General features: G+C 57.2%; 1 protein-coding gene across 19 annotated transcripts in view; it reads right to left on the bottom strand.

Annotated features, from left to right (window-relative positions):
- Positions 1 to 15,748, bottom strand: part of CAMK2B (calcium/calmodulin dependent protein kinase II beta) — a 104,868-nt gene that overhangs the window by 27,578 nt on the left and 61,542 nt on the right. For all 19 annotated transcript variants that reach the window (XM_032244356.1, XM_032244346.1, XM_032244345.1 and 16 more), the window contains 3 exons: positions 14,994 to 15,053; positions 10,954 to 11,008; positions 6,638 to 6,703 (listed from right to left, as the gene is read on the bottom strand). Coding sequence is in view for 17 of the 19 variants with exons in the window: in XM_032244346.1 (XP_032100237.1) it covers positions 6,638 to 6,703; positions 10,954 to 11,008; positions 14,994 to 15,053 (181 nt within the window). In the remaining 2 variants the exon portion in view is untranslated. The remainder of the gene's footprint in view (positions 1 to 6,637; positions 6,704 to 10,953; positions 11,009 to 14,993; positions 15,054 to 15,748) is intronic.

Raw genomic sequence — 15,748 nt, 5'->3', positions numbered from 1 at the left:
AACATGGTTCAATCCTGTCTCTACTAAAAATACAAAAATTAGCTGGGCATGGTGGCTCATGCCTGTAATCCCAGCTACTCAGGAGGCTGAGGCAGGAGAATTGCTTGAACCCAGGAGGTGGAGGTTGCAGTGAGCTGAGACTGCACCACTGTACTCCAGCCTGGGTGACAGAGCAAAACTGTATCTCAAAAAAAAAGAGTGAAACCTAAGCTTCCACATTGGCCAGTGGCTGCCGTGTTGGCTCAGTTCCGGCAGCACTGGGGGCATTTAGCTCAGCTCCCAGGAATCCGAGGGGCGGGGCAGGGGGTCCTGTGTGCACAGCCCTGAGCACACGGAGCTTCCCCTTCAACCCTTCCTCTCGTAGTTAGGAAGGGCTGTTGACAGAAGTTCCCAGGCCTTCCAGGCCATGGCTGGGAGGAGAGGTCCAAGCTGCTCTCAGGCCACTTCCCTGACACCTGTCCTAGAGCACATCAGACCCAGGGCCACGGAGCCCCTGCACACACCGAAAGCCTCTGGCTTGAACCTCCTTCTGCCCAGGTAACCCTGGAGCCCAACACAAGCCCCTCCTGGGGACAGCACCACACTGCATGGTGATGGCAGCCACCACCTTTGAGGCTGCTCTGCTGCCGATGCCCACTGGGCTGGGGTCTCAATCACCGCCTCACTGGGCAGGGTGAAGGGAGGGACAGGAAGACCCCCTCAAGACCCTTCTATCCCAGCCAGATCCTGGGGGCACAGAAAGGTGGCCAGGGTCAGCAGGATGAGTGGGCTTTTCTTTCCTAACAGCAAATTCAAAGAGGACACGGGAGTCCAGCCCTCTTCCTCAAGTGGCTCCCACCCTTCCTGGTCCTATCTGCACAGCATCAGTCATTGCACTACAAAGTCAATCTGAGTTTCCTCCTGAAGAAACCCAGCCCTCAGAGTCCTAATGGGTGACAGACTCCTGAGATGTCCAGGAGTGGGGTCAGAGGAAGCCAGGTGGGGTCAAGAGAAGCCAGGTGGGGTCAGGAGAAGCCAGGTAGGGTCAGGAGAAGCCAGGTAGGGTCAGGAGAAGCAAGGCCCAAACTCATGGGAGACAGCCCTGCGGTGGTGTCACTTCAATGTCACCAAGAGTGGGAGCCAGAATCCTATCTCCATGCTCCATGTGCCCTGGGGTGCCCTGCCCCTTCTTCCCATGTGCCCTGGGTGTCCTGCCCCTTTGCTGAAACATCCTCGCTTCTTCTACCTGGCCCTCACTTAGAGACTTCCTGGTCTCTCTTCTGCTCCTACTACTCCTGTGGGGTGCTGTGTTTCTACAGTCAGCCAATGACAAGCCACTGTGAGGAGCATCCACTTCCCATGATGCCCTCATCTGCCTGGAGCAGCCCCTCCGTCTCCCCATCTGTTCCTTTGAATAGTCAGCTGTGTCCTGGAGAGGCCTGTGAGCCTGAGCAGGCTGGCTGGCTGGTGGCGGGGGCTCCCTCTGGTGGGCAAACTCAGCTACCTGCAGGACGTGAAGCCTAGGCAGTGGGGACGGGCTGAGGCTGTGGGGTGAGATGTCCGCAGCCATGCAGATGGCTCCTTCATGCCCTGCTGAGTGATATGGATGGTAGCAGTGCTGGATACATCCTGTGGTCAGTCTTGGCCCTGGTCTGTCCTGGGGAGGGCGTAGATGTTGGCCCCCTCCTGCCCAATCATGTGCACTTTCTGCCAGCCCATCCCCGTGGTCCATCACTGCCCTGAGGGCTGGACTTTCCTCTACGGTTGGGCGCTTTCCTGGTGGAGTAATGTGTGCAGAGATTGTGGTCACCAGAAAGTGCCACCTCCCTGGACACCAATAGGGGCTCGGCCTACACCACATACACCTCACAAGCTACTGCTAAGGGTGAGAGCTGAACCTTCCTCTTTGACCTTCTTTCAGCCTCAGACCTATAGAGTCCTGGCTGCAGCTCAGCTCAGCCACACCCTGTATCCTCCTTCCTCCCCAGCTGACATCACCCCCGACTGCACATTCAGCTCGCCCAGTCCTCCTTGGCCTCCCCCCCTGGTGGTACAGGGCCCCAAACCAATGCCAGAGATACAGGGACTGTGGGGCCAGCATCGTATCTGCGCCTCTCCATGGCATCCTCGAGGGTATGACGGGGACATGGTGTCCTCGAGGGTATGACAAGGGTATGACTTGGCACGTGTGGCTGAGACCAAGTCCACCCCGTCCACTGTCATGCAGGCTCCAGGTCCTGCAAATGCACGGTCAGGAACGAGTTGGCTGAGCAAGTCAGGGGTCCCCAAGACGAGGCCAGGCCAGGTTGCACCCAGAAAGGCAGGTGGGATGGGACAACCACCCGGCCTGGGACAGCCCACTCAGGGCGGCCCCCTGCACTTCAGGGACCCGTCCTCACATTGCTCTTGCCCTGGTGTAATCTGAGACCATGGCCCTTGGAGGATGTGAGACCTCACGGTCACCCCATCTTATCTGCCCTCACCTTCTGTTTACATCACTGGCTTCTCCAGAAAAGGCTGATCCTTCTAGGATTTGTTTTGTTTTGTTTTCACATTTTGGACAGGTTAGGATGTCACTTTTGTGGTTAGAATTGTTCCCAAGCAGCATTTGGGATGTTATTCTCAGCCTGGGCTCTGATTTCCTCCCCCTCCAGGGACAGTCAGCATTGCACAGGGTCCCTTCAGCCATCTTTCAAAAGCCACATTGCTTTTTTGGGGGGGAGGGGGGACAGTTTTGCTTTTGTTGCCCAGGCTGGAGTGCAGTGGCACAATCTCGGCTACAGCAACCTCCACCTCCCGGGTTCAAGCGATTCTCCTGCCATAGCCTCCACGGTAGCTGGGACTACCTACAGGTGCCCGCCAGGACATCTGGCTGATTTTTGGATTTTTAGTAGAAACGGGATTTCACCATGTTGGCTAAGATGTTCTCGAACTCCTGACCTTGTGATCTGCCTGCCTCAGCCTCCCAAAGTGCTGGGATTACAGGTGTGGTAAGCGTGAGCCACAGCGCCCAGCCACCACATTGTTTTTTAAGTTTTTTTTTTTTTTTTTAATGGGTTCTAAATGTTTTAAACTTAGCTTTCGCTGTTTGAAGAGGCCATGGAGACCCTTCAGTTTCCCCATAAACTCCAAAAGAAGACCTGCTTCCTCCTAAGAGGAATTTCCAGCCTTGTTGATTAGAAATGAGTTTGGAAAAGCAGTGTCTGTCCTGTTTCTTCTTGTTCCTGAATGAGCTCATCCAGAACTCCATCAGCTGCCCCACAGGCAGCAGCTCCAGGCCCGGGCAGGCACCGGCGGGCACTGGCGCTCTTGCCCCACTGCGTCTGTGTGGTTGGGAAAACACCTCCCTGTCCGGGTCTGGCCCGGAGGCCTCAGCCCATCCTATCCCGTGCCTGTCCTTCTTTACCTTTGTCTCAGCACAACCCTGACTGTTCAGCCATGGGGCTCTGCCCTGGGGGAGGTCAAGCCCCCTCCTTTGCCACAGTCCTGCCCTATGAGTTCATGGTGATGCCTGTGGGGTAGGGGTCCACAGGGACCTCTGTCAGACTCCCCACCGGGCTCCACTGCCTGAAGGCTGAAGCTCATGCACAGAGATCAAAGCCACAGCAGCCTCAGGCAGGGCACGAGGCTCACCCAGAAAAAAAGGAGCCCGAGGCTGCTGAAGCCTGAGCAGGGGCCCTGTGCCCAGGCTGTCGCACCAGCGGGGCCAACCCAGGAAGGGTTATCCAGGAGGCTCCTTCCCTCTCCCTGTCCCCTCTCCAGCTCAGCCTCCAAAATCACTGCCCAGATCCCGGCACTCCCCACAGGACGCAGGCCGTGTGCCCCTCCCTCCCCACAAGTCTGGCTACCTAACACCCTCCATTTGAGCCGCAAACCCTCAAGGGAGGCAGTGGAATTTCTAAGAGAACATCTCTTCCGGCTGGTTCCAAGGGACTCCATACACCAGGGGTGCCCTCTGCATCAGGGGTCCTCTGGGAGGACGTGGGGAGACCCAGGTCAGAGCAGGGAACACGAAAGTTTGCTCTGGCAAAGGTTCCTGGGACTTCCTGAGGACCCCAGCAACCCTTCACTTCTCCCTTCCCGAGCCCACCCTGAGGCTGCTCCAGACCTCACCAGGCCAGCTCTGTGGCTCCCGGCCCACAGCAGAAGATCTGGGGTTCAAGCAGGTGGGGACTCCTGCTGCCAGGCCAGGCACCCAGGGCCCGCCATAGGGAGGGGCTGTGGGTGTGTGTGGGGTGCTGTGTGCCCATCAGATGCTGAGCAAGAAGTCAAGGCTGAGCCTGTGGACTGGGCAGAGGGGCTGGCGCTCTGAAGGGGGCTGGCGCTCTGGAGGGAACTGGCCTGGTGTGATGAGGAAGCCACACGTGACCCCTTCGCCCTCGTGGCTGGATCTGCCCCATTCCAGCCTCCGCCTGGGGCAGCGAGGGGTGAGCATTCCAGGGAGGCTGACTCTCAAGCTGCCCCCAGAGTGGGAAAAACAGGTTGTGTCTCCTTCCCCAAACCTGATGAACACAAAGAGCCCTCAACCATACAGGGGGCCGAGAGGGATCACAGGAGCAGAGGGCACCCTGGGGCTGCAGGACATCGATAAGGAGGGAGAGGGTGGGGAGCAGGGGGGCAGGGGAGGAGGAGGGTGGGAGTGAGGGGCCTGTGATGGTGCACGGGCAGGGGGTGGGGGTGGGGGAGGGTGGGGCTCTGGTCTAAGGCACTCCTGAGTCCTAGGTGTGGGATCCGATCTGCCAATGGGAGGCTCTAGGAGGCCACGTGCCCCTACCCTTGCCCAGCATCTGTCCACCCCTCACGACACTCGGCCCACCCCAGGGTCCCACCTGCCCGTCCGGTGTCTGGATAGGCCAGCAGGGACCCTTGAGTCTACCTGGCCAGCAGGCAGGCGGCAGCACGCTCTGTGACATACCTCACCCCAGAAGCTCAGAGCAGGGGTACAGGGCTCCGTTCCACCTTCTATTTTTCTTCAAAGTAGAATATAAAGGAAAACCTCATCTTCCTCCACTCCAAAGGCACAGGCCTCTCTGGGCTGTTCTGCAAACTACAAAGCCCTTCCTCACGCGTCCTTAGAAAAGAAGCCAGTGCCCTGAACCCCATAGAAGTCTGGGGCCAAGAGAGTCACCAGCCCTGTCCCTCTGCCTGTCCAGCTCTGGGGGAGACCCAGTGGCACCAGAGTTGCTCACACAGCACATCAGGGATGCAGGCCACGTCACGATGGGCAAGGCTTCCTGCTGGTGCAGAGGCAAGTCACATCAAACTACTTCTGCTACTTAAAAAAAAGTACTCATTTTTCTGGATCAGAAAAGTAATACATACTCATTTCAAAAAGAGCCTCTTTTTTTTGAGACAGAGTTTCACTCTTGTTCCCCAGGCTGGAGTGCAGTGGTGCGATCTCAGCTCACTGCAACCTTCAGCTCCTGGGTTCAAGCGATTCTCCTGCCTCAGCTTCCTGAGTAGCTGGGATTACAGGCATGCACCACCATACCCGGCTAGTTTTGTATTTTTAGTACAGAAGGGGTTTCCCCATGTCAGCCAGGCTGGTTTTGAACTCCTGACCTCAGGTGATCCACCCTCCTCAGCCTTCCAAAGTGTTGGGATTACAGGCGTGAGCCACCATGCCTGTCCTAAAAAGAGTTTTTAAATAGACAAAGAAGATACAAATTTAAAATCATCCACAATTTCACCACCTAAAGTGGTCCACCGTTAGCCTTATTTATGTATTTATTTTTTGGAGGCTGGGTATCACTCTGTCACCCAGGCTGGAGTACAGTGGTGCAATCTTGGCTCATTCCAACTTGGAACTCCTGGGCTTAAACCATCCTCCCATCTCAGCTTCCCAAGCAGCCGGTGTGCATGTGTGCCACCGTGCCTGGCTAATTTTTAAAAGTTTTTGGTAGAGAGAGGGTCTCATTATATTGCCCAGGCTAGTCTCAAACTCCTGACCTCAAGCAATTCTCCTGTCTTGGCCTCCCAAAACGTTAGGATTACAGATGTGAGCTACCATGCCTGGCCTCAGGTTTTTTGGTTTTTTTTAAATACACAACTCTGTGGCACAGCAGGGTAGGCAGAGCATGGTGGGCAGAGAGTAACACCATCAGCTGTCCCTGAGGTGAGATGTACTGTTACGAAAGACATCCTTGTCAGGGGTCAGGGTGGCATCTGACCTTGGCCACAGCAGGCTACCAGTGGCCTATGCTTCTGGGGGCAGGGCCCTGTCACCTCCCCAGGTGACATCTGCCGTCCCTCAATCTGGTCTCCAGCAGCCAGGCCACAAACAGCCATCTCTGAGACCATCTGTCCTTCTTCATCCCCCTGGGGAGGACTGGCCTTGTGCGGGGAGCTGCCTAGGGTCCATGGGAAGTCCCGCCTGGGTGGACCCAAAGTCTCTCCATTCCATCCCCACACTGGGAGGCCAACAGAGCCAGGGCCAAGCCCTCTGAACAGGGCCTTGGGTGTGGAGGAGAGGTGGCCTCTTGGCTCTGTGCTGAGGTTACAAGTTGCCTTTGGTTTCATGCCCATTGCCCTGGGGTGTGGGTGAGCAAGGATGTACAGGAACAGACATGGGTTAGAAAGAGCAGCAGGAGTGGGTGTGGGAGGGATAGGGAGGGTATAAGGGAAGAGGGACAGGACAGTGTGAGGGCTCTGCACCCACCTGGCATCAGCCTCGCTGTAGTACTCTCTTGCCACAATGTCTTCAAAGAGCTCCCCACCAGTGACCCTATGGGAGAAGCATGAAGGGGTCACAGATTCTGGAGACCCCTGTCACACTGTCACCTCCATTACTCACCACCACCATCATCATCCCCCTCATCACTGATGTCACCATCACCAGCATCATCACCATCACCACCACCACCAGCTGCCATCACCACCAACCACCATCACTCTCACTACGACCATCACCACCACCATCACGAGCATCATCAGCAGCATCATTGCCACCATTACCAACTACCATCACCACCACTATCATCACTTCATCATCAGTAATGTCACCATCGCCAGCATCATCACCATCATCACCACACCATCACCATCACAACCACCATCACTGTCACCATCACCACTATCACACCATTACCATCACCACCACCATCACTGTCACCATCACCATCACTGTCACCATCACTTCATCATCAGTAATGTCACCATCGCCAGCACCACCACCATCACTGTCACCATCACCACCATCACACCATTACCATCATCACCACCACCATCACCAGCACCATCATCACTTCATCATCAGTAATGTCACCATCGCCAGCACCACCACCATCACTGTCAGCATCACCACCATCACACCATTACCATCATCATCACCACCATCACCAGCACCACCACCTCCACCACATTACCATCACCACTTGGGACTGACAGCTTACCAGTGGTGACTTATCTATAATGACATTTAACATATCAGTGCTCACAACCACTCTATGACATTGGCCATTATTATACTTCACTTATGGGTAAGAAAACAAGTTTCAAAGATTTGGTGACTTGCCCAGAGTGGTCAGCACAGGAGCTCTGGCTCTGGGTCTGCACTGTTACACCCAGGCCTTATGATTCAAATTCCAAGTCTGAGAAGTTCTGGTCCCCCTTCCTCAACATTCCCCCATCCACACTTAGGGCCAGAGTGGTGGCCCTCAAGCAGGATCAGAGGCCCAAGGACACGGTGCCTAAATCTGGCCTCCCTTGTGGGCCTTGGTCTTGAGGTGTTCAAAGTCCCGTCTCTAGGAGGAGAACAGAGATGATGGGCAGAGGGGAGGTCTCTGCCCACTCTGCTCTGTGCCCCCACCCAGTGAGTAGTCATCGGGCCCTAAGGTCAGGAGAGACCCTGTGAGCAGAAGCCGCAATGTGAAGGGCCTCTGGGAGCCGGGTAATGTGGGTATGGAACAAAAAGGTGGAGGGGCTGAACGCACCGCAGGGGAGTGGGATGGAGCCCTCCGCAGGTCTGCCCAAGCCCCTCACCCACTCAGCCTGCTTGAGTCTGCTGGAAGACTCCTGCCCCTGAGGAGGCTCCCATACCGCCCCTGTGACCCTATGCGTAGGGTGGGCCTGTGAGCCCCGCGTCTCTCCTCTGCCTCCACACCCTCTTCCCCATCCCCACGCCTGCTCTGCTGCCCGGCCCAGGTGCTGTGACCTCTCTGCCTTGCAGTTTTCCCCATTGGTTCTGGAAAGTGGGACTTAGGTCTTCCTCATTTTTGGCCCAGCACTTGGGGCTGGGCTGGTCCACAGCGGGGAAGACCCAGGGAGTGGGGACTGTTGAACATCTGACTCTGGCACGTGCAGGTGCTCTCAGCACTGGAGAAAAAGAGAAGCGAGGGCGTGTTGAATGTTGGCTCACCCCTGCTCCAGCTAAGTGCATGCCCTGATGATCCCACTGAATCCCCTCAAAATCCTTCGAGCATCGTGAGGATGCATTGCACCGGGAAGACACCCAAGTCCCTGGCACCTAGCAGGGCATTAAAGGACTGGGCGTTCCCTTTCCTTTCCCTGTTTCTGTCCAAGCTGGGGGCTGGGGGCAGGAGCTCTGCTTCTGATGCCTGACTGACTCTGCGGTTCTGTGTCCCCCGCCTGCACCTGGCGTGTGGCCTGGGCCTCTGCTCACCCTCCCTTGGTCCTCTGCATGCCTCTCCTCTCACTCCTCACGGCCAGCATGCTTCTGCAACCAATCAACCACCACACCAACCACAGGAAACAAAATGGTGCTGACGGGGGCCCTTCCCAGCGTCATCCGGCCTGGCTCCTGAGCTTGGCCTCTCTGTGTGAGGCTGTGTGTGTGTGTGTGTGTGTGTGTGCATGTGTTCACACGTGTGGGTGCCTGTGGGTGCCCTTGTGTACATGTATCCTGGCTTGTGCCTGTGAGCATGTGTCTGTACTTGTGTTCATGTATATTGGTTTGTATGTGTGCATGTGTGTGCCCTTGTGTAATTGTACAGAAGTTTGTGCATGTGTGTCAGCATGCATGTTTGGACATATGTGTGATTGTGTGTACACATCTGCATTGGGCAGGAGGATCAAATCCCACATCTGGCACCTGGCAGGGCATTAAAGGACTGGGTGTTCCCTTTCCTTAGTCTGAAAGGGCCCACATAGGACCCCATGCCCCCTTTTCCTTAGGCTGTGGGGGACACATGGCTGATTCTCGGCCTCAGCCATGGCGCCTGTAGGAGCTTCTGTCCTCTGGGTGTGCAGGTGTGTGTGAGACCCTCTATTCGCAGACCTGGTCCTCAAGCCCTGTGACATTCCCAAGCAAGGGGAGTCAGAATATCTGTCAATCCCTCAGAATCCACAGAGTCCCCAAACTACCATGGGGTCTCAGTGCCTCCTGAAGGTGATGCCAGCCAACCCCAGAAACTGCTGTCCTGCCCCTCTGCTGCCCTGGAGACTGGCCGCAGCACAGGGGCCATGGAGGATTGTGGGGAAGACATGCAGGGTCCTTCCTGACTTGCCAGCCAATTTCCTCTTCCCAGCCGCCTCAGGGCCTCCCTGACACCTGCCTGGCATGTGCTTGGCAAGGCGGGAGACACAAGAGTCTCTCACATGGGCACACACATGCACGAACACACCACCCTCTCTCCTCCTCAGCTCCTGTAACACATGCAGCCATCTGTTGCATCAGGGCCCCTGGACAGGACCCCCACCTCCAGTCTCTCCGTTTCCTGGGAAAAGAGGCCGGTGGAGCTGTGGTGAGGCCCACAGGTGTGGCAGCAAGCCTGCCGGCTCCCCAGGGCCACAGGACAGACATTTCAGGACACAGCCTCAGCCAGGCATTGGCAACTGTGTCCTGGGTCAGCTCCAGTCACCTGGCTGGTGATTTGAGTTGGTGTCTTATGGGACCATGTAGGGGAACCTGAGAGGTGGCCAAGCCCCTTCAGGGACAGTCTCGGCTTCGCTAGGCCAGAGAAACCCACGTGGAAAGAGGCCTCCTCAGGCCTACATGTGCCGTGGCCTGATGTCTGTCACTTGAGGAAGGAGGAGCTGAGAGGGCAGCCCCCATGCAGGTTCGTCCTATCTCTGCTCAGCCTGCAGGCTCACAGCAGCCACGGGGAGGGCCTGGGGTAACCATGGCAATAGCACCAAGGCCGGGCTTCCCTGGCTGTGCGGCCGTCTGGAGGCCACAGGGGCAGGCGAAGGCCTATGGGCCCTTGCCCAGGTCAGGGTCCTGGAGCAGCACTGACTCACAGACAGCTAAATATAGCACTGCTTAGCAGGAACTGTCAAAAGTAAGGGAGATGAGATCACTGCTTCTAAATCCGGCAGGAAGTGAGAGGCGGCATCGGCCCCAGACACCTTCTCACTGAGCTACTGCACACACATTCAAAAAACACACATGCACACACATGCAAACACACATGTACACATATATGCACACAAACACACATGCATACACTTGTGCCAGTGCACCCACATGCACACACCTCCACACATTCACTCACACATTCACACAATACACACCACATGTATGCACATCCCCACCCATATGGCTCACAGCCCCCATGTGCAAACACCCACACACATGCACACATGTGCACATGCTCACATTTCACAGCCACACATGAACACACACACGTGCGCTCATGCCAGCCAGTGGGGCCCCAGACCAGCTGGGATGACGGCACCAAGGAAAGGAAAGTGAATGCAGCTGCTGACTATTCCTCTGGGGTCCACCCACCCACTGCCTCCAGTGTGCCCTGTGCTGTGTGGAGGAGAGAGAGGGCTCAGGAAGTCAGCCCCGCCTCCGTGTGCTTCAGTAACCCCAGTGCAAAGCAAATGAGGAGAGGGAAAGGAGGCTGGGCCGGGCACAGCGTGGAGCAAGGTGACCAGCAGCAGAGGCACACTCAAGGGAGTGGCCAGCCTGCGGGGTTGAGACTATTCCCTGGGGCTGGGGAGGCTGTAGATCCCACCCTGAGACAAGGCCGGGAGTGAGTGCAGGCGAGAGTCCCCAGCTCTGGAACTTACAGATCGAAGACCAGGTAGTGGAAGCCCTCCTCGGAGATGCTGTCATGGAGACGCACTGTGGGGACAGAGAAGCCATGAGGGGATGGCAGGAGCCCAGGACACACCCCCTGCCTGCCTCCGTACCTGTCCAGGCACACCACCCGCTATGTAATAAGCCCTAGTTCTGCCCACAGGATCGGGCTGGGGAGGGCCCGGGTGGGCAGGCTGGAGGGCAGGGCTGAGCAGAGTGCTTTGGGCCCTGTGGGCCAGTTGGCCACCCAGCGAGTACCCACAGGGCCTGTGGACTGTGGCCCTGCCCTTCCAGTCTGGTCACCTGTCTCCTTCTGCCAGAGAGAGACCAGGCCCTCTTGGTCCCGGCCTGGGCCTCAGCAGCTCCCAAACACCACGGAGATCAACAGGAGCAGCTCACACCAGCAACCCCCGGAAAGGAGCTGCCGCGAAGTTCCACTTGACGAGAAGCTGGGACAAAAACCACTCACTGTTTGTCCCGGATCTTCCCAGGGTTGCCCTCAGCCTTCAGGCTCTGCGTCTCTGCTGTGTGCTGCTGGCACAGGCTGGTGGGCAGGGTCCCTGCCCGAAGCAGCATCATCCAAAGGTTTGGGCCCTGAACTCCGATTCCAAGCTGGCTGGTCAGCAGGGTGGACCACCATCATTCCCTCCCTGCTCCTTGCACAACTTCCTGTGACAATCTATGTGTGGCGTGCCTGGCCCTGGAACTCTGCCTGGTGCAGGGCCGGAGCTGGTCAGGGTGTGATGAATGAACCAGAGAATGGTGGAAGAGGCGAGGGAACAGTGAGTGATTTCAGCACAAAGCAAGCAACCCCAAGGCCTGCTTCTCCTTGAGCTGGAGATGTGTCCTGTACTAGGCAGCAAATATTTTCTAGGAATGACTCATTTTGGACACTCTCCCACATGCCGACTCTGATGATTGCTAGAACGAGGACGATGACAGCCAACACGCCAGGGTTGGTCTCAGCACTTTGTGTGTGTTATTTCATTTAACCTCCCAGCCACCCCGAGGAGTTGCAGATGAGGAAGCTGAAGCACAGAGAGGTTAGGTAAGCAGCTGACAGTCACACAGCTCACAAAAAGCAGAAAAGGGCTGTGGACTCAGTGGGCAGTCTGGCTTGAGGGCCTGCACTCCACCAGCCTCGTTCCTTCTAGTCCTCAAGTCCTGGGAGGATGAACCTCTGAGGTGTGGCTCTCTACCACTTGAGACTGGGCCACAGATGCTGAACGGGTAAGGCACAGCTGCCTTCTCCCAGGTTCGCAGGCCCCTGGGCCTCAGGCACAAGCAGCCCCTTCCTCGCTCGCTCTGGCGCTGTCCCAGTTTCTAACTGGCTGCCGGTGCCCTCCCTCCTCTGGCTCTGGTTCTCCTAGGGGCCTGGCCTGAGAGTGTCCTTACATCCGGGAACTCCACATGGCCTCTGTGGCCTACGCCTCACCCTGCAGATTGCTGCAGCCCCAGACCAATGGCCCTCCTCAGTCCCTAAACCCCAGGCAAAATGCCCTTCACCAAGGGCAGGCCAGGCCCAGAAGCCTCCACAGAGTCAGAAAATACAGGGCCGGCCCTGCCCCTGCCACTTGTACCGGCTGTGTGACCTGGGGCAGGTTCTCAGCCCATCTAAGCCCCAATCTGCCCCTCTGTGAAATGGGATACATAGCACCTCTTCATGGGGTGGCCATGAAGATCAATTATGTAGCCTGTGTGGTGTTCTGAGACAGTGAGCACTTGGAAAACCATAGCTCTGTGACCGTCACCATCATGGTTATCACCTGAGTGTGAAGAATCCCAGGTGACCAATGCTCAGCACCAGGGTCTGGGGCCCACTTAGAGTCCTGGAAAGTTTTGCAAGCCCAGAATGGAAAGACCTGCTCTGTTCTCTGCTCCGTCCAGCCACCCCCGCCAAGCCCCATTCTCAAAGAGCAAGGTCTTCCCCAGACCATGTCCTGCGTCAGCTCCCTGCGGTGAGGGCAACTCTTGCCCACTGGGGCTGCCTGGGAGCCGGTGCTGACCTCTGCCAAGCAGGGTCTCCACCAGCTAAGGCGCTCATCTGAAACCAGTGTCCCCTTTCCCTCTCACCCCTCTCCGGTTGACTTCTGTCCCAAAGGCAAGGATGGCGGCTCACTAGGTCCCCTGGAACCTCTCTTTGCTCCTAGGCTCCCACTCTACCCAGGCTGGCCTGTGTGTCCCTAAGACACAGCGGGTCCCAGAGGCCCACCAACATCCCACTTCTAGAAGCCACCTGTCAAATCTCTGAGGTTAAAATGCTCACCCCTCCCCACCACTCCTTTCTGGTTGAGGTTGCCCAATAAGCCCTTTTGGGGGCCCAGGAGGCCGACCCTCTGAGCTGCCCACCTGGGACATGCTGCTTGAAACACACTCAGAGCAGAGGTGGTCCCAGGGGTCATGGAGGGGATGCCCCCCCAGATCCCCAGCCGGCAGCTCCAAGGGTGGCCTGTAATCCGTGAAGCTACCTGGCTGCTCCCTGGGGGCCCTGCAGGGCCATCCTCATGGTTGGGGCTGCCCCTGCCCTCAAGCACACATCTCCCATGCAGCCCCGGTGGGGTGGGGCAGAGGCAGATGGGCTCCGGGGTGGTGGTGGGGGGATCCCACCTCCTCAGCAGGAAGCAGGTTGCTCAGGCCAGATGGAGCCACTGGGGGTCTGTGTGGGGAGTCTGGGCCATGTGCATGTGGACACTTTTTAAAAAAACATTTTTAACATTTTAAAAATAGTTATATACTTATTTTAGTGGCTTAGAAGAAAACCTAACTGGCATATCAGACGCAAATTCAGACAGGGCTAAGAAAAAAGTGAATTGCCAGAAAATCTCTTTAAATAAAAACAGTAAGCAAACAACAGTGTGGGCAGCATACAGAGGTGGCAAATCAAGTCCCGGGTTACTAAGAGGAATCAGGGTGAAGAGTCCAGTCTGGACACAGTGGGACAGGTGGGCAGCGGTGAATCTCGCCAGGGGATAAGCTGCAGCAGCAGGACCCTGAAACTCGTCTGGGGCGGCAGCCTTGCCTAGGCCCTGGAGTTGGGGCTGCCGCTTTCCATGCTGGGGCCCTGCTGGGTCCAGTGGGGCACCTGCCCCTCTGCCTAGCTCATCAGTGAAGCACCAGATGAGGCAAGGTGGTTCCAGCCGCCTAACCCAGGCGATGAGGGTTCGATGACCTTCAGAGCCAGGCGAAGGTGAGTGTAGATGTCCCAGGCTCCCAAACAGGCTCCCAGTCCCCAGGTGTCCCTTTGGAACAAGCACGCCTGGGCAAGTGAATCAGAGCTTTGGAGGAAAGGGCCCACAATCCACCTGACAGGTGCCTCCGAGGCCAAGAGCGGCTGCCATCCCCAAGGTGTTTCCTAGCTGCTCCCCGACACGGGCAAGGCCTGAGCTCCAGGCTCCAGACGCCCCATGGAGCAGCTGACTCTGAGCCAGTGCCACTTGTCCTCAGACCATAGCTCCAGGAGCCCTGGGCCAGCGAGAGAAAGCAGTCAGGGGCTCTCAGCCCGTGGACGGCATGTGCTGGGGCCTTTGGTGGGTCTTTATTTTCCTTGTAATTGGGCCATCGTGTAGCTTTTTTGAAGCCACAGAATGTTGAGGCCCCTGTGTGTTCTCAGTGGAGCGGCAGCTCAGTGTTATGGGGTCACATGCTGGGCACTGGCTCCACGGAGGGCTCTCTGAGGAATGTGTCCTTTACCTTCCTCTGCAGCCACTCTCACCAATGCCACAGACAAGGCCCAAAGGACAGAGTGGGGTGGGGAAGGGACCTGTCCAGTTGGGTGGAGCTGGGTACCCAGAGCCCCGAGTTGGGGCTGTCCTGGCTCTGGGTACCCCCCGGAATCATGTCACACAGGACAAAGTCCTCAAGGTCAGGGGAGGAGTGGGGGTGTCCTCAGGGGCTTCTGATGGGATATTTCAACAGAAAAGAAAAGGAAGCCTTTTTGCATCTCTTTGAAAGTCTGGTGAGAAACAGGACAGGGCTGCTGCGAGGGAGAGGCTGGGGGACCCATCCCCCTGCCCCACCCAGGGCCGCTCACCGATGTTGGAATGCTTCAGAAGGCGGCAGATCCGAGCCTCTCTCTCCAGCTTCTGGTGATCTGGAGGACAGAAAAGGACAAGGTGTGACCTCCTGCCAGCAACTGGTGACCCACGGATCGCCCACGTCAGGAGAGGCCCACGAGGGTGTGCCACGGCCTCCAAAGAAGAGAGGAGTGATGTGACCCCCCAGTGATGGTCGTGCCCCCGCCACGGGAACACCCTTCATGGCACACCCTAGGCCACTGGTGGCAGGGCTGGGGCAGGGACCAGCCAGCTTGTGTTGGGGTAGACAGGCCCACTCAGGTGGTGAGCACTACTAACTCGGGGCTAAAAGTTTCCCTGGATGATTCAAAGTCAGCAGCGCACTGATTTAATCCCCCACTTACTTGTCCTAATTCCATACTCTTTGGAGCTTTTGGCTGAAGCCAAATTTGTTCTTCCGAGGCAGCGGAGGGGCCGTAAGAATGGGGCCGGGAGGGGGTGAGAGTGTGTCCCGACGCTGGCTGACAGGAGGAGGGGAAAGCCTCAGAGAGGCCTTGCCTGGGGGATAGGAGTGAACTGGCGGTGACGCGGGAGGTGGACCCTCCGGCCCAACCACTCTCCTGCCACCCCAGGAGGTGCAGGGCCCAGATCCCCGGACGCGGGAGGCATGGAGATGACTGGTACCCTTTGGGTGGCCGCACCACTGGCCCCCAAAAGATGGAGCAACTTATCTGCCAGAAATTTTACAAATAGAGGCAGGCGGCTTTTAAAA

Source organism: Sapajus apella, unplaced genomic scaffold (assembly GCF_009761245.1).
Source record: "Sapajus apella isolate SASKATOON/1434 unplaced genomic scaffold, GSC_monkey_1.0 scaffold54, whole genome shotgun sequence".
Taxonomy (NCBI): domain Eukaryota; kingdom Metazoa; phylum Chordata; class Mammalia; order Primates; family Cebidae; genus Sapajus; species Sapajus apella.
Note: the sequence above shows the minus strand (reverse complement) of the source record. Positions and strands in the feature narration are given on the sequence as shown.